The 26,761-nt window shown below is 53.3% G+C and overlaps 1 protein-coding gene across 9 annotated transcripts in view; it reads right to left on the reverse strand.

Moving 5' to 3' along the window:
- The window catches only part of NLRP1 (NLR family pyrin domain containing 1), a 37,809-nt gene extending 24,670 nt beyond the window's left edge, over window positions 1–13,139 (reverse strand). For 3 of the 9 annotated variants that reach the window (XR_012028480.1, XM_072821625.1, XM_072821624.1), the window contains exons 1-4: window positions 11,380–13,132; window positions 10,748–11,074; window positions 9,998–10,162; window positions 7,540–7,749 (exon numbers count right to left, since the gene is read on the reverse strand). Coding sequence is in view for 8 of the 9 variants with exons in the window: in XM_072821625.1 (XP_072677726.1) it covers window positions 7,540–7,749; window positions 9,998–10,162; window positions 10,748–11,030 (658 nt within the window). In the remaining variant the exon portion in view is untranslated. Of the gene's footprint in view, window positions 1–7,539; window positions 7,750–9,997; window positions 10,163–10,747; window positions 11,075–11,379 lie in introns of all 9 variants that reach the window. The other 6 variants (XM_072821626.1, XM_072821629.1, XM_072821627.1 and 3 more) reach the window with 6 other exon arrangements.
- Between the last annotated feature and the right edge of the window lie 13,622 nt (window positions 13,140–26,761).

Genomic DNA, 26,761 nt, shown 5'->3' on the forward strand with positions numbered 1-26,761 from the left:
TTACTCTTTGTATGTCAAAAGGAACACCGTGTAGGTTTTGCACTTGCTATTGGACTGTTGTTGGGATATTATTTTATTCATGTTTCCCAGCTAAGGCAGTCATTTATAATTTAGAATTGGGGGGAACTGACATTAGCAGGATGGGGAGTAGGAGTATTTGTATCCCACCACATACAAAACAATTAGATAGCTACCTATTCGTGAATGCAAATAGCTTCAGGTGGGCCCAATAACTCAGTTAAGAACCTACAGCAACACAGTGCAGAAAAAGGATAACCACAAAATAAAAGGATTACTGGGGCGATCAGCCTCGCATAGACATCTGGGGAAGGGTAGGGACAATGAAGAAGGGTGAGGATGACAAATATCAGCCATACAACAGGTGCCATTGTGGTGCCTAGGGGTCTGCTCTAGGGAGGAACCAGCAGCCTTTGCAGCTGAAGACCTCAGTGATCTTACTGTGGACTCTCTGCAAGAGGACCCCATAGTGTTTGTAGGTGTGGACTTCAGTGGCCTGCTATATATTGGATGCCAGAGGCTTCTGCCATGGAGGTAACCTAACAGCCATTGCCACAATGGACTCCTCTGGGCAGGGATGAGGGGTAGGAGAGAGATAATGCTGAGCCCCCCTTCCCGAAAGTGCTATTGGTACGTTGTTCTGGAACCGAGGGGGCTAGCCTCCCCAAGTCTATACAAGGCTGGGACCCCAGAGCTGTGAATGCTCTGTGTGCATTCATGCTTTGAACTCCAGCTCTGTTGTTACTTTGTACGTGACTGTGCATCAGAACGCCACCATGAGGGTGCCTCCAAGCTGGAACCAGTGCCAAATGGGATCCTCTTGCCCATGGTATCCACAGGGGAAGAATAAGATGTCAGGAGGTCCCCAGCAGCCTTGGCTGTCAAGGACCACTTCCATCTTCACTGACACTGACCTCACATGATGAAACTATATGGAAATCACTAGAGCCTTTCTGGAACCAGAACTGTGACCTCTACCCAGTCTGTGCCTTCACTTCCACCCACAGATGAGGCCTTTCCCCACCAAAATCAGTCCATAAAGTCTGGATGAGGTGAAAGCTTCATCAAATGCACAGATATCAACACCAAGCTGCAAGAAACATGAGATGATAAGGAAACATGACATCCCAGAGGAACACAATACTTTTCCAGCAATCACCACCCTCCACCAATGGAGATCTGTGAATTGTCAGACAAAGAATTCAAAACAATTATTTCAAGGAAGCTCAGAAAGCTATGTGAAAACACAGGGAGACAATTCAGTGAAACTAGGAAAATGACATGTGAACAAAAGATGTTCAACAGAGAGATAGAAATCATAAAAAAGAAACAAGTAGAAATTCTGGAGCTGAAGAATACAATGAATGAAATGAAAAAATAAACATGCAATGGAGAGCATCAATAATACATGTGATCAAGCCTAAGGAGGCAGAGAAGACCCTGTAAACTTGGAGGCAGGTCATTTGTGACCATCCCATCAGAGAAGGATGAAGAATAAAGCATAAAAAAGAGTGAAGAAAGCCTATGTGAATTATGGAACACTACCGAGTAAAGTAATATTTGCATAATGGGAGTCCCAGAAGGAGAAGAGAAAGGGAAAGGGACAGAAAGCTTATCAAAGAAATAGTGACTAAAAATTTCCCATGGCTGGGGAAAGATATGGACATCCAGGTACATCCAGGTCCATGAGGCTCATAGGTCCCCATACATATTCAACCCAAAGAGGATTTCACTTATACATATAATAAAACTGCAAAAAAACAAAAAACAAACAAACAAACAAAAACCTCAAAACAAAAAACAAAGTAACAACAAAAAGCCCAGAGATAGAATTTTGAAAGCAGCAAGAAAACAGACTCCTCTATACCAGGAACTACCATAATGCTGTCAGCAGATGTCTCAGCAAAAACTTTGCAGGCCAGGACAGAGTGGGCTGATGTATCATTCAAAGCCCTGAGAGAAGACTGCCAACCAAAAGTACTTGACCTGGCAAAGCAGTTCTTCAGAAATGAAAGTGAGGTATTTTCCTAGACAAACAAAAACTCATAACCACTAGTGAACATGAAGATACATGAAACTATAACTCACTGGTGAAGGCAAGTGTAGAGTGAGATTCAGAATGCTCTTAATACTGTAATGGTGATGTGTAAATCACTGAAATCCAGTATAAAGCTAAAAGACAAAAGTATTAAAAATAACTAGTTAAAATAATTTGTTAATGGGTACACAATATAAAAAGATGCAAATTATGACATCAAGAATATAAAATGTGTGTGTGCATGTATGGAAGTTAAATGGTAGAATTTTGTATGTGATCATAATTATGTTGTTATCATCTTAAAATAGATTGCTAAATCTATAGGATGTTTTATGTAAGCCTCATGGTAGCCACAAAGCAAAAACCTATTGTAGATACACAAAGGATGAAGAGAAAGGAATCAAAGCATACCTCTATGGAAAACCATCAGATCACAAAGGAAGACAGCAAGAGAATAAGAATAGAATAAAAGAATGGCAAAAATAGCCAGAAAACAATAAACAGGATGGTAACAGTGAATCCTTACCTATCAATAATTACTTTAAATATATATGGATTAAATTCTCCAATCAAGAGACATAGAGTGTCTGAATAGATTAAAATACAAAAAAACAAAACAAAACAAAACAAACAAACCTGACAAAAACCAAAACAAGACCCAACTACATACTGTCTAAAAGAGACTCATTTCAGCTTTCAGGACACACTTAGGCTACAGTGAAGGGATGGAAAAAGATATTCCAAGCAAATGGAAACTAAAATAGAGCAGGAGTAGCTATACTTATATTAGACAGAATAGACTTTACGTCAGAAAGTGCAATAAGAGGGCAGCCAGGGTGGCTCAGAGGTTTAGTGCCACCTTCAGCCCAGGGTGTGATCCTGGAGACCCGGGATTGAGTCCCACATCAGGCTTCCTGCATGGAACTGGCTTCTCCCTCTGCCTGCTTCTCTCTCTCTTCTTGTGTCTCTGCCTCTCTCTTTCTCGAATAAATAAATAAAATCTTTTTTTAAAAAAGTGCAATAAGAGGAAAAGAATATCATTATATAATAATTCATCAAGTTGTTATAACACCTAAATTTATCAAAGCAAATATTAAAAGATCTGTAGGCAGGAATAGATAGCAGCACAATAATAGCAGGGGACTTCTAATACCCCACTTTCAACAAGGAGAGGTGATCCAGACAGAACATTATTAAGGAAATACTGGACTTGAACCATACATTAGACCAAATAGAACATGTGTATTAGACCTAAAGGACCCTCCAGCCAATAGCAGCAGAATGCATGTTTTTCTCAAATGCACATAGGTCATTCTCCAGGACAGATCATAAAACAAGTCTCAACACGTTTGAGAAACTGAAATTATATCAAGTATTTTTTCCAACCAGAGTGATATGAAATTAGGAATCACTAAAAGGAGGAAACTGGGAAAATATACAAATAAGCAGAAACTAAACAACCTTCTCAAATGATCAATGGGTTAAAAAAACAAATTAAAAGAGAAATAAAAAAGTATCTTGAGAAAAATGAAAGTCCAAATACAGCATACCAAAACATATCCTCAGGGGCAGAATTAGAGGTCAAGAGGTCTGCAGCAAACGGAAGTCTATGAGGAAAGTTTATAGTGATGTATGCCTACGTTAAGAAGAATGAAAGACTTCGAATAAACAGTCTAACTTTACACTGCAAGGAACTAGAGAAAGTAAACTAGGCCCAAAATTAGCAGAAGCAGGGAAATAACAAAGATCAGAGCAGAAATAAATGAGAGAGGCTAGAGAAACAAAAGACAAACCAAACTAAGAAGTAATTTTTAAAAAAGATTTTATTTATTTATTCATGAGAGACACAGAGAAAGAGAGAGAGAGAGAGGCAGAGACACAGGCAGAGGGAGAAGCAGGCCCCATGCAGGGATTCTGACATGGGACTCAATCCCGTTCTCAGGATCAGGCCCTGGGCTGAAGGTGGCGCTAAACTGCTGAGCCACCCGGGCTGCCCTTAAGAAGTAATTTTTTTTTAAAAAGATAAACAATATAGACAAACATTTAGCTAGACTAAGAAAGTAAAAAGGAGAAAAGACTCAAACACAACCAGAAAGGGGAGTCATTACAGTTGAAAGTGAGGAGACAAAGGGTCACGAGGTTGCTGTGAGTCATCATATGCCAACAAAGTGGAAAACTAGAAAAAAAAAGGATAAATCCCTAGAAACATACAACCTCCAAGACTGAATCACGAAGAATTACGAAAATGGAACAGACCTGTAACCAGTAAGGGGATTGAATCAGTAAATAAGCATCCTCCGACAAAGAGCACCCAGGACTGGATGTCTCCCCTGATGAATTCTACAAAATATTTAAAGAATTAAAGCCAATCCTTATTTGTGTTAAAGACACAAATAAGTGGAAGGATATTCTGCATTCCTGGATTGGAGGAATTAATATTGTTAAAAAGTCCATATGACCCAAAGCAATCTACAGATTCAGTGGTATCCCCATCAAAATTCCAATGGCATTTTTCATACACATGAAAAAAATGCAGTCCTAAAATTCTTACAAAATCACAGAAACCTCACAGCCAAAGCAATCTTGAGAAAAAAGAACAAAGCTGGGAGCCATCACACTTCCTGATTTCAAACACTATTACAAAGCTGCAGTCATTAAAAAGGTATGGTACTGGCATAAAGGTAGCCCAGGTGGCTCAGGGGTTTAGCACTGCCTTCAGCTCAGAGCTTGATCCTGGAGACCGGGGATCGAGTCCCGTGTCAGGCTCCCTGCATGGAGCCTGCTTCTCTCTCTGATTGTATGTGTGCCCCCGCCCCCACCCCCCGTGTGTCTCTCATGAATAAATAAATAAAAAATCTTAAAAAAAAGAGACACATAGATCAATGCAACAGAACTGAAGGCCCAGAAATAAACCCACACATATATGGTTAATGATATTTGACAAGGGAGCCGAGATATTCAACGAGGAGAAGATCATCTCTTCAATACATGATGTTGGAAAACTGCATATCTATGTGCAAAAGAGTGAAACTGAACTCCTACCTTACAGCACTCACAGAAATTAGCACAAAATGGATTCAGAACCTAAATGTAAGTTCTGAAGCCATAAAACTCCTAGAAGAAAATATAGAGGAAAAGGTCCTTGATAATAATTTTTTTGGGATATAACACCAAAAGTACAAGAAACAGAAGCAAAAATACAAAAGTGGGAGCACATCGAATCCGAATGCTTCTGGACTGCAAAGGAAATGATCAATAAAATGAAAAGGCAACCTATAGAATGGAGGAAAATATTTGTAAACCACATATCAGGTAAGGGATTGATATAAGACATATATGAAGAACGCATACAACCCAACAACAAAATTGCAAACCTAACCACAAAACAACCTAAATAGTCTGATTAAAAATGAGCAAAGGAGACGAATAGACATTTTTTCCCAAAGGGGATGTGCAAATGGCCAAAGGGTACACGAAGAGGTTCTCAACATCACTCATCGCCAGGGAAATGTGTATGAAATAGCACCTCACTCCTGTCTGGGAGGCTGTCGTCAAAAGCACAAGTGGTTTAAAAAAACAAAAACCAAACACAAGAGATAACAAATGTCAGCGAGGAGGTGGAGAAAAGGGAACCGTCGCGTGCTGTTGGTGGGAAGGAGGACCACAGTGTAGAATTTCCTCAAAAAAAAAAAAAAAAAAAAAAAAAAAGAACTACCATAGGACCCAGGAATTCCACCTCTGGGTATTTACAAAGAAACAAAGAATCGATTGTCCTGAAGATGTCTTGCACCCGCACACTCACTGCAGCATTCGTCACAATAGGCAAGACATGGGAACAGCCTTGGTGTGTCCTCCGGCGGCTACATGGACAGAGGAAATGGGGCACATATATGTACAGGGAACTCAGTCATGGAAAAGAAGGAAATTCTGCCATTTGTGATAACATGGATGAGCTTGGGGGGTGGGTGGGTATGATGCTAAGTAACATAGGGCAGACAGAGAAAGAGAAGTATATAGGATCATTTCAGTGTGGGATGTTAAAAAAAGAAAAAGAAAAAAAAAAGGAAAAGAAAAAGAAAAAGAAAAAGAAAAAGAAAAAGAAAAAGAAAAAGAAAGAAACCCAGAAGTCTAACATATAGAAGCGGAGGAGAGTGGAATGCGGGAGGCCAGGGGCTAGGGGTACGGGGAACGGGGACAAACCTTCAGTTAGGAGGTGACTAAGTCCTGAGGGCCTAGTGTACAGCTTGGTGACCATACAGTTACTCCCAGTGTGCTGCACGTTGGAGGTTTGTGGAGAGAGCAGGCCTTATGGGTTCTCACCGTGGGCCGCACATGCATATGCACGCACATGGGTATGTGAACTGATGGATGTGCTAGTGACCTGGACTGTGCTGATCATTTCACAACGTGCAAGTCTGTCGAATCATCACTGGGGACACTTTGAATCCCAGTCTATTAGCCGATCACACCCTAAGGAAGCTGGGAAACATCGGGACTTTAGAATCAGGGGGAAACTTCTGTTTCTCTTGATTTTTTTTTTTTTTTTTTTTTGAGCAACAAGTATTATGTGACCCTATTACATTTCCCTTTCTGCCCTGGTGGCTCGGGAGCCCAAAATCAATGAATAGTTAATGGTTTGCAGATAATTAGTCTTTGTGGCTTTCATACTTGCTTCATTTTAAGGTTATTACACATGTACATTTCTGTAAAATGTTCTATGTAAAAAGCCCGTCCTTCCTTCCTTTCTTCTTTCCCCGCTTTCTCCCTCTCTCCTCCCTCCCTTCCTCGCTTCCTCCCTCCTCCTTCCCTTCCTCCCTCCCTCCCTTCCTTCCTTTTCTGGACAGATGTGGTGTAACGACTTAATTCAGTCCATCGCTTTGAGCTTTGGCCAGACACATTTCAGGACCAAGCCCCACAAGTTTACTTCTACCCGGTTTCGGAAAGTACCCTTTCAACCTACCATGCCTCAGGTGTCAAGGGTGCACATCCCTTGACATTGGGGTCAGCTCTAATGGGACAGGTTGGCGGTGGCTAAGATCCTGGGTGGCATCAGTGAGCCTGTGAGGACTCAGGACTGTCCTCCTCACCCAGACAGCAGAGGGCATGTGATGTGGAGGTTAAAGGTGAGGACTGCGGCATCAGAGAGTTCCCTGCCTCCAGAAACTGTGCCGTCTTACCTGTTTGAGATCTGTTTCTTTCACCTGTGCAATGAGGGGGTGGAGACATTTCTCCCCAGCAGTGAGGTCTGTGACATCTGAGCGAGTGTGTAAGGGGAGCACTGGGTACAGAGCCTGATTTGTATCCTGTATGAGGTAACACCTGCACCGTAATTTCCAGGGGCCACTGAGAAGCAGCAGCTCAGCCCGATGGAGGGAAGCCAGGAGCACATTTTGGATGGACTCATGACCGCCATCCTCAGCCCACCCACCCGGCCCGCACCTTGGCACCGTTCACCCCTCTCCAGGAGCTCCACAAGGCCTCACCTGGGTTGTGGTTTCCAGATGTTCCAGCCACGGGCCACCCAGCCTTGGGCGCCTCCTGCTTCCCGGGCACTGGGCTGGGCTGAGGTGGGGCCTCCCAGCCCCCTAGCACTGCCGTGGGCATGGGGGCACTGGGTGACTCCTGGTGTGGTGAACCTTGAAACTCTGGGGAGTCTGGAAGGCCTTCTTGGTACTTGCACGAGGAAGGGTCTTCTGGGGGAAGGATGGGAAGGACAGTGCTGTATGCCAAGCATCCATCTGCTCTGAACTCTCACTGCAAACCTTTGGGATGGGTGTTGGGAATCCCGGATTTATTTATTTTTTTAGATTTTTTAAAAAATAAAATTAAAATTTAAAAATTAAAAAAAATTATTTCTTCATGACACACACACACAAACACACACACACAGAGAGAGAGAGAGAGGCAGAGACACAGACAGAGGGAGAAGCAGGCTCCATGCAGGGAGCCCGACGTGGGACTCGATTCCAGGTTTCCAGGATCACACCCTGGGCTGAAGGCGGCGCTAAACCGCTGAGCCACCGGGGCTGCCCAGGAATCCTGGATTTAAAATACTGTAAGGTGCTGTTTTTTCTTTTTTTTTTTTTTAAGATTTTATGTATTTATTCATGAGAGACTGAGAGACAGAGGGGCAGAGACACAGGCAGAGGGAGAAGCAGGCTCCATGCGGGGAGCCTGATATGGGACTCGATCCCAGGATCCAGGGTCACAACCTGAGCTGAAGGCAGATGCTCAACCGCTGAGCGACCCAGGTGCCCCAGGTGTTGTTTCTTTAGAGGACGGTGACAACGTTCTAACATTGATGCTGCCAAGGGTAGCACAACTCTGTCTATACGATACACCACTGGGTTGTACCCTTTAAATGAGTGAATTCTATCTCGATAATACTATTGCCAAAAAGAGTCCTAAAGATATAGACAATTTTATTGTCTTACTCGCTGCTCTGAAACGTCCATCGGGTGAGAACATCTATTATTAGGCAGAGAGATTCTTTTTTTTTTATTTATTTATTCATGAGAGACACAGAGCGAAAGAGAGGCAGACACACAGGCAGAGAGAGAAGCAGGCTCCATGCAGGGAGCCCGATGCGGGACTCAATCACAGGCCCAGGATCACATCCTGGGCTGAAGGTGGCGCTAAACCACTGAGCCACCCAGCCTGCCCTGGGCAGAGAGATTCTGATAAGCCTCCCGGTGGGGTCAGCGCCTCCTTCCCAGGATGGATAGGTGCTTACCAGGTGGCATCTAAGCCTGGCATCAGCTAGTTGGGGCCGCCGAGCAGAACTGCCCTGAGTCGCGGTCATCACAGGATTGAGCCAGGGGGACATGGCACTGTGTGGGATCGCAGGGGATGGGGTGCTGGCTGGGACACCATGGGGCCTTTGTGCGGTGAGATGGGACCAGTTGGACCCTCTTTGCAACAGCACATCAGCAGGGCTGCGCTGCATGCTCAAGGGCTTGGGCGGGAAGGTGAGACATAGGCTGGGGAGGGGGAAGAAGCGACTTGCTTCATCACACACCAAGCAGATGAGGTCAGGGGGAATGAGGGCAGTGGAGCTGGAGCTTGGGGGTGTAGAGGCAAAGGGGGGAGAGCAGAAGAGCTACGATATTAGCAGTGGGGACTTCCCCAGGGTGGTGGCAGGAACGGCTGGTTCTAGGTTCCAGCCTCATCTGCATGGGTGAGCGTGCACCAGCCCGAGGCAGCCACTTGGGACTGGGAAGAGAAGAGGAAGAGGCAGGGTGTGGTTAAGATCTAGGCCTGGGTGGGAGTGCCTGGGGTGGTGGTGCCAGGGGTTGAGTGTCAGGCTCTTGATTTCAGCTCAGGGTTGTTAGATTGAGGCCCTTGACGGCCTCTGTGCTCAGGCCGGGGGACGGGGGTGGGAAGAGGGTATCTGCTTGGGATTCTCTTCTTCTGCTCCTCCCTGCCACCCCACCCCCTCTCTCAAAATAAATCTTAAAAAAAAAAATAAGAGTGCTTTGGCCTGGGTGACTCAGGATGGTGGAAGCTGAAATAAGAGAAGTTGGGAGAGGGAACTACGTGGGGCTGAGGAATGCGCCTGCCCTCCCCACGGGGTGCATCTGGGGAGCAGAGTCCACCTTGGAACTTTCTAGACCACTCTGACCCCAGGGATCCTGGGAGTCCACCAGGATATCCAGCTTAGCTCTGCCTGAGCAAGGGCCATGTCCCATGTGACACCCGGCGGGGTAAGACTAGCTGCTCACCTTGCCTGGGTCGTGGGTCCCCATCTCTCACTTGGGATGGGGTGTCACTCAACACTGGAACCTCTCAGAAGATCATTTGTAGGCCTTCTGCTTCCACTGTCCCAGCCTGGCTCCCCCATCCTTTTCCTTCCTCTGTCGTCCACTGAGAGCCCCATGCAGCCACACGCTTACTTGGGGGAGGGACCCGTAGGGGTGCCCGGGTTGGCACAGCCAGGCTTACCATTCCACATGTGTCCAGATGTGTTCGGCAGCAGTGGTGGCAGTGGCTGTCCCGAATTCCTTGTCCTTGGGTCCTGGATGAACCTCAGCACCTCAGTGGAGATAGGTGAGTTTGGGGACTGCATGCTGGGTGCCATCGGGGAGCCGGGGGATAGGGGGTGTGCGGCTGCGGGAGGCAGATGCGGGTGGCAGGGTTTGTCACCGGGAGGGGCCGGGACTGTGTTTATGGAGACTCATGAGGCATCGGGCTCTGTGCTAAGGGTCTCATGCGCATTATCTCGTTAGCGCTCTCACAGTCCACAGAGACGGCTCTCACACTCCCGTTTCACGGATGCAGAAACAGAGGCAGAGAGGCCTGAGGGGCTTGTCCGATGGGGAAGTGCTGGGCTGGTGCCTGCTGCCCCTGAATCCTGAGTCTGCGCTTACAATGCAGGTGGGGCAGGTGTACCTGGGAGCTGGGGGCTTACAACCCAGGCCAGGAAGGTGCCCTGAGAGCCAGGAGCTTATGTCCCAGGTGGGGCAGGTGCTCCCCGGGGAGCTGGGGGCTTATCCCACCCCCGCCCTTCTGGACACCAGCCCTTTCTCTCCAGGTGCCATAGGGACAACACAGCAGCCTGGAAACATACCTGGCTAGGAGAGGGGTCCCGAGTCTCTGCCCAGAGGAAGGCTTAACAGGGGGTTCAGGGGTGGGGGTCCCTAGGAGGTAGGGGGCCGGGAGATGGCCAGTGGACAGGGGGGTGTTTGTACTCACCTGACATCAAGCCTGCCTCTGCCCGGGCCTGGGCGCAGAGCCGGCTCAGGCCCATTTCCTCCCAAGTGCGGAGGGCCAGCACCCAGGCCTGCTGCTCCCCATACTGGGCCACCAGGCGCGAGGCCACCTCCAAGCCGCGTGCCTTCCCCAGCTGGGCCTGCAGGGCGTGGGGAGGGTCCCCCCAGAACTGCTGTTCCAGCAGCCGAAGCTGGAACTCCTTTAGCTCCTCTTTCCCCATCATCTCCAGGTACCAGGCCAGCTGCCACTGGACTCTGCAGGCCATCTCCACCCTGCTGGGGGCCCTCCACGACGTCCACGGAGGTGAGGCTGGTGGCAGGTGCAGAGGGGTGTCAGGCGGGCAGAGGCCAGCATGTCTTCCCCCTCTGCCCATCCCCTGACTAGTCCAAGGCTCCCCCTGGGATCATTCCTCTGTGCCTGGTGAACTCCTGTTCAGTGCTCAGAGCCCCGTTGTGCAGGTGCGGGGAGCCAAGGAGTGTGGGAGGAGAGGCCCCCAGAAGGAGGAGCCCAGAGGGCCCAGGAGACACAGAAGAGGTACGGCAGGGTGCGCAGGGCGGCGGCCAGGAGAGCAGAGGGGAGCACAGGTGGGGGACCGGGATGTGCCCGACACTCACCCTTCTGTGCTCCTGGGGTCCTCGCCTGAGCCCCGGTAGTACTGAGGAGTGGACTGAGCTCCGGGCCGAGCACGACTTGGCCTCTTGGGGCCCCTCTGGGTGGTGGGACACCGACAGATCTGCCTTGGCGCAGCGAGCATCACACGCTGAGTCACCCAGAGGAAACTGGGCTGGGTGTGCCGGGCCAGGGGCGGGGCCACCTCCGCAGTGGGGGCTTAGGCCCACGGGACACCCAGCGCCCCCCACGAGCCTGTCACCAGAGCTGGAGCTGGTGGCATGGAGCTGGTACCACCAGCTGGAGCTGGTGGCTACTTGCCCCAGGGCGTGGGCTCTGGGGCAGGTGGATGTCAGCCTGGGGGGGGCGTGGGGGGCATTTAGGATGGGTGGGGCCCCGTGAGCCACCATGTCACCAGGGCAACTCCTGACTGAAAGGCTATACCCAAGCCCTCCCGGCCCCTGCCCTGTCCCAGGAGCAGCCAGGTGTGCATTCCCAGCCCCTGCCCTCTCCTGGAGGCGCCTGGGTGTGCTTTCCCTGCCCGGGGGGTTGGGGGGCTGCCTGCTGTCCGGGCCCTTGGCTTCCTGCCCGAGAGTGGAAGGGTTCCCTCGCTTCCCCATCGCCCCGGAGCCAGTCCTCAGGGGACTCGGGCACAGGCTGTCTTCCTCTTTTGTCCAACTGGCAGGAGTCAGGGGGTGCTGGGGCAGCGACATTCACCCGCCCATCACCTGTTGCATAACCGTTTCTGGAGATGCCTTGATTGCAGGAGGCTCCCTGCACAGCGTGTCCTCCGGCAGCCCCTTCCCTCCTCTGAGCCTCACTTGGCTGCTAGATTGGCGGGATTGAGCCCCTGGGTGGGGGACCCTGAGGTGCTGGACAGTGGAAGGGAAGGTGTGCAGAGGGACACCCGTGACAGACTCTCCGGATCCCGTCCCCAGCACGGCGTCCTGCCACTCCATTCACTTCTGACACGAACTGCTCAGGGTTGGCGCAGCTCAGCCCCCCCCGAGACCACCCCATATGCCCACCAAAACGGAAACTCAGAACCCCCAGTATTTAGGGGTTTTGTGGCTCTTCTTCTATTTCATATGTGCGATTGATTCAGATGTTGGCCTTGGGGTTCTGCTTTCCCTGGGTCCCTCTGCCTGGAGATCCTGCCTTTGTGTTTGGGTGAGCAGCACCCCCAACCCTGCAGCTCTGGGGTCTGGGTGGCGGGGCTGCCACCTGCCATGTTGTTAGCACACAGACTGGGATCCTGAGGGCTTTAGGAGCTGGGTCCCTAGATATTCACATTTTAGGGCAAACCCCAAATGTTTACTTTTTGATTAATCACAAGGGGAGCTGCTCGGATCCTGGGTGATAAGGGAGACCTCGGTTCTTGCAGGCGAAGGCCATGCAGAGAGAGAGAGGGAGAGAGGGAGAGAGGGAGAGAGAAGCTGATAGAGTAGGACAGGAGCAGAGATGTATGCCCCCCAAGTGCACGCAAGCCCAGAGACCTCTGTGGCTGCCTGCTGCCTTGCCCCTTCTTCTCCTGGGTGTCTGGGTTGGGGTGCGAGCCCGCGTGTCAGTGTTGGTGCCCTGAGGCTCTCAGACTTGGGGTGTGCGCGTCCTGGACTAATCCTTTAACGTCAGGCCTGTCGGTGGCTGGGATGGGACATGGGAAGTAGGGGGCACGCAGAGGCCCAGAGAAGCAAGGGGACCTGCTTATATCACCCGGTGCGGCAGTGGCTTGGCCAGGGCAGGGGGCCAGCTGTCCGGACACCCCGGTCCAGGCCCTTCCTTCCTCTAGGGCAGTAACTTCCAGGTCAGAGGTCAGATGGGGAAGCACGGGCTTCGCAACCAGGTTGGCTCTGCCCTTTGAGGTTCTGTCATCTTGGCTGAGTCACTTACCTTGCTGGCCTTCAGGTGTCAGCATCTGTACGACAGGTGTAGTAACATCAACTTGTAGGATATGAGACTGAGCGAGGATGGGTGTGCACAGGGATGCGGCACGCGGAGCTCTTGGAGATTTTGCAGGTGCTTACGGTCTGTGGACCTCTCCACCCCCGTCCCCGTTTGTAAGATTGCACCTGCCGAAATCCTACTCATTTCTTGAGGGCCAATACCGGAGTGGCACCTCTTCCATGAAACCTCTCCTGCTTTGACTTTTTTTTTTAAAGATTTTATTTATTTATTCATGAGAGACACAGAGACAGAGAGAGGCAGAGACACAGGCAGAGGGAGAAGCAGGCTACCTGTGGGGAGCCTGATGTGGGACTTGATCCCAGGACCCCAGGGTCAAGCCCTGAGCCCAAAGCAGACACTCAACCATGGAGCCACCCAGGCATACCCATGTGGCTTTAGTTTTAATGGCACCAGTGTTGTAGGAGTTTGGTTTCACCAGGATGACTTTGGTCACTACAGAGCCCACCACATTCCCCAGGACGCTCTGTGACAGACACAGACAGACAGACACAGCCCTGCACATGTGACTACGTGAGCTGTACACAATGTGTTTGTTGCACACCATGCTCATCTTTGTCACTATATCGTCCTTGAAGGACCCTGCAGCCAGCACCCTGGGGTATGGCTCCTGTCTCCTGGGATAGAGGCCCAGAGGTGGCCCCAGAGGTGACGCAGCTTTATACTGAATAAAAGCCATCAAATTGGCCCTGATCCCGTCCAGACCCCGAGGGAGCACGACTCACCTGGAGCAGGTGCGCTTCCTTCTACCCATCACCCGCCCCCCCCAAGGGGAGGGAGCCTCCCTGTGGGAACCTGGATTCTCTGATGGCTGCTGGGAGGTGGGGGGTGGGGGACTGGCTGCCCTGGATGCCCGGCCCAGCCCTAGGGTGGCTCCCAAGCTCCCCACTCTGCCAGCTGTGCTCGCTTCCCCGTGCTGTCACAGTGTGGCGTCCTCCTATATGCCCCCAAACTCTGACATTGTCCCTCACCTGTTTCCTGTCCGTCTGGCAGGCACTATTACCCACTTAAAACACAAACTAGGCCACGTCACATCTCTGCTCAAACCCTTGCGACACTTCCCATTTCTCTTGGAGTGAAAGCCCAAGTCCCTCCAGTGGCTCATGGGGCCCCGTATGATCTTGTCCCTGATGCCTCTCGGACTTCCTCTCTTAACTCTGTCCCCTATGGCCTCCTCTCTGTTCCTTGAACACACGGACAATGCTCTTATCCCAAGGCCTTTGCACCGGCTCTCTTATCCTCTTGGGATGATTTCCATCCCCCCCTTCCCCATGGCAGAGGCTTGTTTTCTCCCATCTTTTTTTTTTTTAAAGATTTTATTTATTTATTCATGAGAGACACAGAGAGAGGAAGAGGCATAGACACAGGCAGAGGGAGAAGCAGGCTCCATGCAGGGAGCCTGATGTGGGACTCGATCCCGGGACTCCAGGATCACACCCTGGGCTGAAGGCGGCATTAAACCACTGAGCCACCCGGGCTGCCCCTGTTTTCTCCCATCCTATGGGGCTGCACCCCTCACTCCCCCAGACCCCTGAGCTGCTGTATGTGTCCCCACCTGGCCCCAAAGGTGTGCTTGTTGGCTTCCTGACACCCCCACTTCCTGGGGCCAGTGGGCTGATGCTCACAGATCAGCGCCCACCTTGCTCCTCATCCATCTGTCCTATGGCCACCAGATGGCACCCAAGCACTGTCCATGCCTCAAATCCGAGCCCATCCCGCATCCCACTTCCCGCCCGGAGGACCCCAAGGCACGCCTCTGAATCTCGGCACTTATTTTTTTCTTTATTTTTAATAATAAATTTATTTTTTATTGGTGTTCAATTTGCCAACATACAGAATAACACCCAGTGCTCATCCCGTCAAGTGCTCCCCTCAGTGCCCGTCACCCACTCACCCCCACCCCCCCGCCCTCCTCCCTTTCCACCACCCCTAGATCGTTTCCCAGAGTTAGGAGTCTCTCATGTTCTGTCTCCCTTTCTGATATTTCCTACCCATTTCTTCTCCCTTCCCTTCTATTGCCTTTCACTATTATTTATATTCCCCAAATGAATGAGACCATATAATGTTTGTCCTTCTCCGATTGAATCTCGGCATTTAGTTCCATTTCTGGTGCTGTCTTTGCTCCTGGCATCAGGGCCTCTTAGGAGCACATTAGACACTTTCAATTTCATTTTATTTATTTTTATTTTATTCAAATAATGCTAGTTCCTATGAAAGGCCAACGTGGGCGGATAATCCCCAGGCTGTCCCACCAGGGTCCAGGGCTTTTTATGTTCAAATTAGTCTGACTTGAATCTGCACCGCGGTAACTTCTGGAAATCAGGCCTTCTTAAGGTTGCCCTCCTGGGGGCCCTGAGGGGGCTCCGTGGTGAATCGTCTGCCTTGGGCTTAGGTTATGACCCCGGGGTCCTGGGGTCGAGTCCCACATCTGGCTCCCCATAGGGAGCCTGCATCTTCCTCTGCATCTCTGTCTGCCCCTCCCCCTGCTCGTAGTCTCTCTCTCTTTTTCTCTCTCGGATAAATAAGTAAAATATTTTTTAAAAAATTGCTCTCTTGCCGCTCCATCTGAGAGCTGTCAGGTGCGGCCTCCTGGGGGTGGAGACATCTGTCCCTCAGTTTTCCCTCTGACCTCATCCCACTACTGCCTGTTGCTTTCCTGGCCTTGGACTCCATCTGTCTGTGTCGTCTGTCTGTCCATCCGTACAAGGGGCTGGGCTCCCCTGAAGGATTGGGGACACGGGACAGTAATGACCCGGGCAGAGGGTCCCCGCGGCTATTGCGTTGCTCTCTGAGCTCAGGGGTCAGGGTCCCCTGGGCGCTCCCCTCCCAGCTGGCCGGCGGGGGCTCTGGCTTGTGTCCTTCTGATGCAGCTTCCCCCCGCCCCCAGGTCCCCCCAGTCCCCTCATCTCTGGGGGGTGCAGTGTGGCTTCTGCTCCCACCCAGGAAGACAGCAGGCTTCCCCCAGGTCCCCCCAGCCCCAGCTCCACCTGGCATCCACCTCCTCCCTGGGTGGTCAGTGTGGTCCATCCAGTGGACCCAGCAAGGGATCCCAGCCATGTGCCCGAAAGGTTCTCCCTCCCCTCCCCCCGAGTTCGAGTGTTCCAGGCTGGGGGACACTGTGCACCAAAGACCCAGAGCTGAAATCTCTCATGAAGAACGTGATCTCGTCCAGGGGTACCTGAGGGCTCAGGTTGGAGGTTCCAGCCCCGAAGGAAAAAATAAAATATAAAGTCTACAAAACCTTGTCTGTCCAGCCACCTGCCTCCCCCTTCCCGTCCTCCCCCGTGTGACCGGAGGGGGCGTTGGGGACACGCGCATCCTTCCACTGTCTGCTTTAATCCCTGTGAACTTGGCAGAGAGATGCCCACCACAGCCTTCCAAGAGCCAAAAATACCCTTCGGGGAACAAGTGGATTCATCACTTCTCCCTCTGCCTGTGTCTCTGCCTCTCTCTCTCTCTCATGTCTGTCATGAATAAATAAATAAAATCTCACAAAATCTCCCAGGACCCCGGGATCATGCCCTGAGCCGAAGGCAGACACTCAACTCTGGAGCCACCCAGGCATTACTCTTCTTTTCTTTTTTTAAAATTAATTAATTAATTAGAGAGAGAGAGAGAGGCAGAGACACAGGCAGAGGGAGAAGCAGGCCCCATGCAGGGAGCCTGACGTGGGACTTGATCCTGGGTCTCCAGGATCATGCCCTGAGCTGAAGGCGGCGCTGAACCTCTGAGCCACCCGGGCTGCCCTATTTCTTATTTCAATTTTCTGTTGACTGTTCGAGAATGAACTGTGGATGTTATGCCCTTTTACCTCTGAGGACTTAGGTGAATGTCTGCTGAGAGCGAGGACATTTTCTTACATGACTGGGGGACAATGATAAAATTCGGAACATTTAACGTTGAAACAATCAATCCTATCATCCAATGACACGTGACTTTTAAACTATTTCACTGTTTCCTTTATTAGGATCACAAATGGAAGTGTAGAAATAGATAGAGTGAAAGTCCCTTTCCCTCCCACCTTCATCCCAAATGCCCCCAGGGGAAGGGGTGTTAATGGTTGGTCGGTTGTCCGGGAATGAGGACACACTTCCTCGCACACCACCTGCAGGGGTCATAACTGTTTGCATGTCTTGAAGTATTTGGTAGAACCTTCCGTTTTGGCACCTGTGGGTCTGCCATCTCCTATCCTTCCTGGAATTGTGGGGTTCCCCACGGTCGGGACGCACTGGAAGTGATGTAATCATTCTGCTGTGGTCGAGACGGAGCCAGTTTTGCTTTGCATCTTGCTTTTAGCAACCACGCCACTGCGAACACCGTTGTCCATATGGGTGTCCCCAAGCATGCCCGTGAGCACCTCCACGGGGTAGAGCCCCAGGAGAGAAACTTGTGGAACCAAGAGAACATGTGTTTCAGATTCTGGTTCAGAAACCCGCTGCTTATGTTTCTCTTTCTAGAAGCTCACCCTGGAAATTTGTGTCTCTTTGTTTGGCCTCTGGGAAGTTTTAAAACCAGGCTACAGGGACACCTGAGGGGCTCAGCGGGTGGAGCCTCTGCCTTCGGGCTCAGGGCGTGATCCTGGAGTCATGGGATCGAGTCCCACATCGGGCTCCCCGCAGGGAGCCTGCTTCTCCCTTGGCCTGTGTCTCTGCCTCTCTCTGTGTCTCTCATGAATAAATAAATAAAATCTTAAAAAAAAAAAAAAAAAAAGCTAGCCCAGGATGCCCTTCATGCACCACCTGACATTCATGTCTTTCCTCCACCCTCATTGTGACCATGCTTGACACCTGTGACAGTGTAATACAACTGTAATCTTATTTTATGTCTTCCTGTGGGTGGGTGCCCATGTGGCCACGTCCTTCCAGAGCAAGACTGGCCGTGAGGACGTGAGATGGTGGTGGCATTTCTGGCGGCAGCGGCGACGGTCCTGTGGGAGGGACAGGCAGGTGGTGGCGCTGGTCGAAGGGCATCTGCTTCCGGCAGAGCTCATTTCATCTTTCCGACAATTTTCTAAGCCAGGAGATCCTTGTCCTTGGTTTGTGGCTGAGACCAGAGACTCCAAAGCCCCGTGTGTCTGTTGTGGTGCGTCGCGTCGCCGCCAGGGTGCTGTGAGGTGTGCCTGAGGGTGGCGGGCAGTGTCCACCTCCAACCGGCCTGTCCTCTGGTTGCTCCTGAGCTTGGATGCACCTGCGGCTTGCTCTGGGCCTCACGTGGTGGGAGACTCTTCCAGAGACGCACTTGTGTCCCTTGCACTAAAATGAATTGTCCCCAGCCCCCTCCACCCTGGGCCAAAGCGGAGCTCTGAGCTGCAAAATACAGAGATTGGACAGTGACTGTGAGCATATTTAGCCCTGCTGAGGTCCATCAGCCCAAAGGAGCTCTAACAGGAGCAGAAGGATCCGGGATTAGCTCTGCTGCTGGACCTCTACCTGGTCGGAGCTGCCGAGCGCAGGACTAATTCTGGGAGGTAAGGAGCCTGAGAGAACCCGCCAAATCCTCAGCTGTCTGGGGCTCAGTGTGCGGAATTAATGAGGCCCCTTGTGGCTGCCCCGCTAAACCTCCTCAAAACACGGCAAATTCGTGTGTCAACTGGTCATTAAACTCCCTTGCTTGGGCTCCCTTCTCTTGACGACATTTTCTCTGGCCACCGGGTGGGGACACATGAACAGAAATAAGCCGCTGGGCTTCCCTGAGCCACCCCTGCCCCTGGGGGAAGACACCAGAGGCTGTCGGGTCCATGAGGGGGCCTTTCTGTGCTCTTGGAGCCGACCCAGGGTGCGGGCTGGGAGGTGATCCCTGGGTGGGTCCCAGAGAGCCGAGGAAGCGGGTGTCACTTCTCCAGCGCCCCCGGGGCTCCCACGCTGGTCACTGTCACTGATGTCACTGGACAGTGTCTGTCACCCGGTGGACTGTGGGGGCGGCAGAGGTGTGTCCGCCTTCTCCAGGAGCCGTGGCCCCCAATGGTCAGGCCCAGTTTCTACCTGAAGGACCTGTGGAGCCCTTCCTGCCTGCTGCCTGCTTCCCAGGGCCACGCGTTGGTCGAGGGCAGAGTCTGCATCTCCCTGGCGCACAGCTGCACCCCAGCACGTGCTGCAGGGGGCTAGGGAGTCGCCTGACTAGAAGCTCAATCTATGTTTGTTGACCGAAGGGGTGAATGGACAGCAGGATGAGATGCTGCTGAGTCAGAGCCGCCTGGGCTCCCCACCAGCACCTGCTGCCTTTGGCAGTTGGACTTCTGCTTCCGCCTCCTGGCTTTTCCCCCCATGCTTTGGTCATACCACCTGTTGCTGACACATGTTTGCTTATTTAAGCCCTGGCCGTTCCCTGCTGGCCATGGGGGCCCCTGGTTGGATCCCAAGAACTGGCTCTGTCTGCCAGCATCCGATGGCCTACACGCCCCAGCACTTGTGCATCCGTGACGTTTTGGATGCTCGGTTCCAATCACTGCAGTGGAGGGTGTGGGGTGGAGATGGTGCCCTGGCTGGCAAGTGGGGGCCAGGGGCGTGGACTGCGGGGCGGGCAGCAAGCTTTGCTGGCCTCTGAGGTGGCCCACACAGTTCCAGGCATGGAGGAAGTGGCCGTCAAAGGGCATCATTTCCAGTTGCAGAGGGCGTGGGACATGCAGATGCGCTTCTCAGCCTCAGGGACAGATCTGTGAACACTCCCCAAGGAGGAGGGGGAAGAGGGGGAGGAGGGGAAGGAGGGGGAGGAGGGGAGGGAGGGAGGAGGGGCAGGGGGGAGAGAGGAGGAGGGAGGAGGAGGGAGGAGGGGGCAAGGGGAGGAGAGGGAGGTGGAGACAGGGGGAGGAGGGGGAGGATAGGTAGGAAGGAGGGGAGAAATCTTTTAAAAGATTTTATTTATTTATTCATGAGAGACCCAGAGAAAGAGGCAGAGACACAGGCAGAGGGAGAAGCAGACTTCCTGCGGGGAACCGGATGCAGGACTGGATCCTGGGACCCCGGGGTCACAACCTGAGCCAAAGGAAGACGCTCAACTACTGAGCCACCCAGACATCCCTATATTTCTTATTTCTTCTCCCAGTCCCCTCCCCGCCCACCCCACAGAGTGCCTGGCATGTGTGCAGGGCCCAAGGACTACTTAGAGGATCATAGAGTTAACTGAGCCCATAGGATGGACAGACACGGAGACCGGAGATGGTCCCCCAGGGGGACAGACGCTAGAAGGATGAAGGCAGGTCACACCAGGGGCTACGAAACCCTAAGAGGAGCCAGTGGGGACATGAACTCTTGGGAGACGACAAGTCCCTTGGTCCCTGCACTAGCCAGTGTCGCTCTGGTTTGCTCTGCCCTGACCCCTGGTCACTGGTTTCTCTCTGAGTCTGGCAGAGGTGGGAGCATGGGAGGGAGGACGGGAGAGGTTGGGGCATTTCCTGCCTCTGTTCTGAGCAGACAAGGGCGCTTTCTGGTAGCGGCAGTGGTGTTGGCACCTTGCACTGCTGCTCTGGGTCCTGCCCATCTCTCCTCCTGCCCGGCAGCCTCTGCAGTGGCTCCAGCCCGGGCTGCGTGGCCCTGGTCATGAAGCATCACCTCTCCGGGTCCTGCAGCCTTGCAGGGACTTAATCCCAGGACCCTGGGGTCATGTCCTGAGCCGAAGGCAGACGCTCACCCGCTGAGCCCCCTGGGCATCCCCATAAAACCCTTCCTGAGGGGCCTGGCGGGATCCAAAGATGGATCAGAGTGGGGCTGTGAAGGGATGTGAGCCCGTCACGTGGCCATCCCTGCTGTGGGGCAGAGACAGTGACCCCCCAGGGGACCCTGAGGAGCCAGAAGCTGGGCTGAGTGGACCCGAGGGTGACCCTACAGGTGCTCCCATGCTCCTTGCAGGGTGGCAAGGGAAGAAGGGCCCCTGGGAACCCCTGGGTGGTGTTGCAGGTGTGTGCACTGAGACAGGGAGGGGGCCCGTGGGGAGGCTTCCCCTGTAGCCGGAAGTAAAGGGTGTCCCAGCTTCATTGCACAAGACAACAGGCCTCTCACGGGACAAGGACGCAGAGGAGGGAGAGAGACCAGGGGACCAGGAAACTGAAGATACTTGAGAGATGAGCCGGCCTGGGGCGCAGACGGTGTGGGGAGGTCTGGGTGGGCTCTGAGCGATGTGTCCCTGCCATGTCCCAGCACTGTGTCCTGCACAGCCCAGGTGGCCAAGGCACAGTGACCCCATGGAGTCCGCAGAGCTGGGGGCGTGTGGGGGTTTTGGGGACATGTGCGAAGGAGGTGTATCTGGGCAGCAAAACTCTTTTATTCACTTAATGAGTTTGGCTGCTTTCCTGGAAACGCAAGTGCCAATCCGTGCTGCTGCTGCCGCCGCCGCCGCCGCCGCCGGGGTGTCATTAAGCTAAAGAGTATGGAGAACACACACTGCAGATGAAGCAGTTGGCCTGGGACATGGGGGCATCTCGCAGACATCTCAGGGACCCTTTGGGTGGAGAGGCCTTGTGGTCTGAGGTCGGCCTGCGCTCAGGTACTGTGGGGATTTGAGAAGTTGTCTGGGTAATGGGATCCATGCAGGTAATAATGAGTCGTATTTGAGGAACTGATAGAAGGTCCTATTAAAATTGAGGCTTGAGGGATCCCTGGGTGGCGCAGCGGTTTGGCGCCTGCCTTTGGCTCAGGGCGCGATCCTGGAGACCCGGGATCGAATCCCACGTCGGGCTCCCGGTGCATGGAGCCTGCTTCTCTCTCTGCCTGTGTCTCTGCCTCTCTCTCTCTCTCTCTCTCTCTCTCTCTGAGTGTGACTATCGTAAATAAATAAATTAAAAAAAAAAAAAAAGATTGAGGCTTGAAAGAGGCCCAAAGTTACCCTAGCCCTTGTGTCTGCTGCTCATGGATGCAACGTCTGGGCTTCTTTCTTTCTTTTTTTTAAAAAGATTTTATTTATTTATTCATGACAGACACAGAGAAAGAGGCAGAGACACAGGCAGAGGGAGAAGCAGGCTACCTGCAGGGAGCCCGATGCAGGACTCGATCCCAGGATGCTGGGGTCACACCCTAAGCTGAAGACAGACACTCACCCGCTGAGCCCCTGGCACCCCCGAACGTCTGGAGGCCGAGCCCAGAGCCTTGCTCTGCCCTTCTCATGCCCTGGGTTTGCACAAGACTGTCCTGGAGGTTCCACGACACCTTCACTGAGTCCAGAATATCCTTGTGAACCCTGCTCCCCTTTTCTGGGTTGAGTTGGGCCCTGAGAGCTGGATACGGATGCTGTAGGACAGCAGGACCTGCCCAGACAAGGTTGGCTGAGAGATGCTCGTAACTAGGTGAGCCGGGTCCCCAGGACCCCAGCTGCAGGGAGCACTGGATGGAGCGGCCTCCTCCCAGCCCCTGACCCTTGCCCCTACGTAAGTGCCCAGCGGTGGGGAACAGAGGCTCAGAGAGGTTGAGATTCTTGGTAAAGTCACCCAGCGGGGGTGGACTCAGAGGTCTTCTGCCACACGTGGCCCCTCACCTCCTCTCTCTCACCACTGAGGAAGGTGCCTATTGGGGCGTGGGGGTGGGGATCTGTGCAGACTTAGCTTCCCATTGCAGCCCAGCCCGAGAAGAGCATCTGTGGCTCCCTCCACCCCTCTTGGCTTCTGTCCTGGGCAAGGATTCCGCACGGTTGGGTGCTTTTATAAAATTTTTATTTTTCAATTACATGCTCATTGTAACAAACCCAAACCACACAGAAGTGGATGAAGCAGGTGGAGAAAGGCCCCCTTCTTCTCCTCCAGATTCTTTGCTGTTGTGGAGCTGTGGCCCTAGAGAGCTTGACAGGGGACTTGACCCCAGGACCCCGGAGGTCACTCCCCCAGAGGAAGGCAGATGGTCCACGCTGAGCCCCCTCCCCCCCCCCCCCGCTGGGTGCCCTGATAACGTTTCTACAAAATTAAGGTAAGTAGGAACCTCCCCTCATCGGTTTGCACAAATAATAAGAGAGACCAACAGCCCAGAGGCGAAGATGTCTGCAAGGGGCGTGGGGCGCAGGCCGTGGGCATCTGGGTGTTCCCGCCACCGGCCCGTGGCGCCCTCCTGCTCTCTTGCTCCCTGCGCGCCCGCTGGGTAGCAAGTCCTGAGTCTTCTGATTGCTTGCTTCTTAGATATATTTTTTCTTTTCTAGACAAAATAGAATCAGAGCCTTTTGTGGTGGAGAGACGCGTCCACGACTGGGCGCGCCTCGTGTGAGAAGACGCGTGGAATCCTGAAGTCCCGGCTTTGAATTATTTATCAGGACGCCTTGCTCCTGGGAACCTCCCGCCCACTCAGCTGAACGACAGAACCCTGCGGCTCCTCCAGACGCTGCTGACAGCAGGGCCCCAGGCCACCACCGATGGGGTCTCCGCCCGCCCCAACCCCCCTCCAAGCTGTGGCCACACCCAGCCCCCCGAGTCCCGGCCTGTCTTACTTTGCAAGCGCTGTTCCCAGCCCTTCCGTGTTCTTTTCAGCCCACGCACCCTGCAAACTCCTACTCTGCCGCTGAGAGCCAGCCCCGGCGGCCCTTCCTTCAGAAGCGTTTCCCTCCCTGCGTTGCCCGCTGGCGGCGGCGGCTTTGTGCGTCTGGCTGGGTGGGGCATGTGTGTCCCTGGCCTGGCCACCGGAGGGTGCTCACCCGATGGGGGACAGCACACATGCGGCAAGATTGCCGGGTCTCTAGAGGTCTTGGGAGGTCGATGGGCAGACCTGAGGTGGACAAGGTGCCAGTGGTCGTGGGTGAGTTTGAAGCGTGTCACCCACACGGGAGTCGGTGGATCCATGGCTCGCAGAGGCTGGGGCGGGCAATGAGGATGGTGGACAGGTCCCACCCAGTGGAAGGGGAGCCCGCAGGCTACTCTGGGAGGGACACCCATTCGCAGGATCTCGCTCACGCTGAACTCTGGGCTCATGAGGCCCTCCAGCAGCTTCGTGGGTTCTCGAGGTGCATCTGTATGGTTAAGAGGGACGCCCCAGTGACTGTGCGTCCACCTTCTGCTAACTTAGCACAGCCTTCATGTCCACGTTCTCATGAATTCTTCAAGCTCAAGCTCCGGGGTCAGCAGCTCTAGAGTGTGTTCTCAGGTGGGTGCTTCTCCTCCAGAATGGTTTTATTTATTTATTTTTTATTATCATTATTTTAAGATTTTATTTATTCATGAGAGACACAGAGAGAGAGGCAGAGACACAGGCAGAAGGAGAAGCAGGCTCCCTGCGGGGAGCCTGGTGTGGGACTCAATCCTGGATCACGCCTTGACCTGAAGGCAGACCCCCAGGCCTTACCTGTACGTTGCGGGCATTACTGGCTCCTGGCCTGGATCCCTGCTGGATCTAGAGCTTGGTAGAAGTGGGAGCTGGGCTAGATGACCGGCGCCCTGTCGGTACCCATGGAGCGAGGTTAGGGAGCCCCTCTGCACGAGGCAGCAGTTTGCAGCGAGACATGGGTCCGTGGGAAGACCTTGGGCCTGCAGGGCAGGATACGAGGCTGTGTCTGGGCGCTGGGTGTGGGGGGAGGATGGCGGAGCAGAGCCTGGGTCCCAAGAACGGGGAGCAGAGGACTTGCTGCATCTGTCCTCGCCTCCGTCCGTACCTTGCCGCTTGGACATTATCTGCATCATCGGCTGTTTCCATGACAGAAATGTGCAGGACACCTTGGCCTCTCAGTTCTCACAGCTTTAAACCCCAACAGGACTGTGTCTCTACCACTCAAACTAAAGCATCCCCAGGGAGGAGATCCCCTGGCTCAGAATGGGGGTGCTCAGTTCTGACCAGGGTCCCAGACGGGCTGTCAGGTGGGATGGGGGGCAGGGAGTGCTCTCACGGTGGAGGAGACTGGCTGGGATGCATTGCCCCCCCCCACCCCAGGATGTTTCTTCTCTATCACATCAGCAAGGACGACTGTGGCTGCAAGGTTGGCGTGACAGGGCTCAGCCAGTAAAGAGGCGTCCAGGTAGTGGGCAGTGTGTGTGTGGGGGTCCGTGTCCTGCAGCAGCACAGCCAACATCTATTTCCCTGCATGCCCCCCATCTATCTTCTCTGCCTTCGCCTTCATCTCCAGGCTGCCTCATGTACAGAGGCAAAAAAAAAAAAAAAAAAAAAGAAGTTGATGTTTCTGGCTTCTCACCAGCGGGTTAGAAACTCCAGGGGAAGCAAGAGCAGGTGCTCGGTGAGGATGGTGACCCAGCCAAACGTGCTCTGGGTTGCCCCGGCTGCTGTGGTTGGGTCACCTGTGGCCTGAAGACCCTTCTGCTGACTGGCTTAGGCTCCCCTGCCTCCCAGACCGAGGGACAGGCCTGGTGGAATCAGACAAACCAGAACCCTCCACCGTCTACTGCCCCCAAACTCCCATGTGCTTTAGGGAGACAGTGTTGATGTTGTAACGGATCATCACAATGCCCTCTGCATCGTTCACATAGGTTTTGTGGGTCAGCGTGCAGTCTGTGTCCAGCAGGAGTTCCAGTGCTTCTAGACGTGTGATGTCGTCTGTATTTGCCAGGGCAGCTGGGATGCTGGGGTGGGGGCATCTCCTCCCGCGGGCTGTGCTGGTTGCCTGCCCGGCTGTCCTGGGGTCCCAGCAGCAAAAGGAGAAGCCAAGCCATGGCGCACACACACTTTCCAGAGTGGGGTAGGGGTGGGGGGTCTTCTGGCCTTGTCCATGCTGCTATCACCATGGCCCGGAGCTGGTCCCATGGCTGGTCCATCGGGGCAGGTGCCTCAGCGGGTGGTGGCTATAGGAAGCAGCGAGCAAATGTTGAGCCATAGATGCAACCGGTGGCCACAGTGAGGAGAGTGGAGGTGGGGAGGGGTCATTTCCACCGTGGGCGCGCGCAAGGACAGGGTGTGTCTAGAGGGTAGGCCCTGGGGGACGCTTTGACCTCCATAGAGCAGGGGCTGAGTCCTCCGGAGAGAATGGCTGGTGGAGCCCATCAGGCGGGGGGGGGGAAGGGGTTTGCATTGACGGCTGCACATAGGGGCATGTCCCATCTGCACAACCCATCACAGCACCGGGCTTGGCACCAGGCATGTTGCAGGCATCATCTCGCTGTACGTGCAGGTGAGAACACAGGCTCAGAGAGGTGAAGAATGTGCGCAGAGTCACACACCAAGGAGGTGTGGGTGCGAGCTTGGCTTTCTCTGGCCTGAAGGGGCCCAGGATTCGGCTGAGGCAGGGCCACAGCCAAGGAGCAGGGGTTGGGGTGCAGGGGGATGGGGTCATGGGGTCACAGGGTGCTGATGTGTGGGTGTTTGCAGCATCAGCTCACCTCAGCGTGGGCCTCTGGGTGAAGACACCTCCCGCCTGCACATGGGTGTGCCCTGTGGCGCTTGGCAGAGAGGGAACACTGAGCCCGGGGTGGGGGGGTGGCGCCCACCTCTGTGTGCACGTGGACTTGGCTGAGCGAGAAGTCCGGGGTTGTGCTGTCCCTGCAGGAGTGACCCATCCCGGGAACAGGGCATCCGTGAG

This window comes from Canis lupus, chromosome 3 (assembly GCF_048164855.1).
Source record: "Canis lupus baileyi chromosome 3, mCanLup2.hap1, whole genome shotgun sequence".
Lineage (NCBI taxonomy): Eukaryota > Metazoa > Chordata > Mammalia > Carnivora > Canidae > Canis > Canis lupus.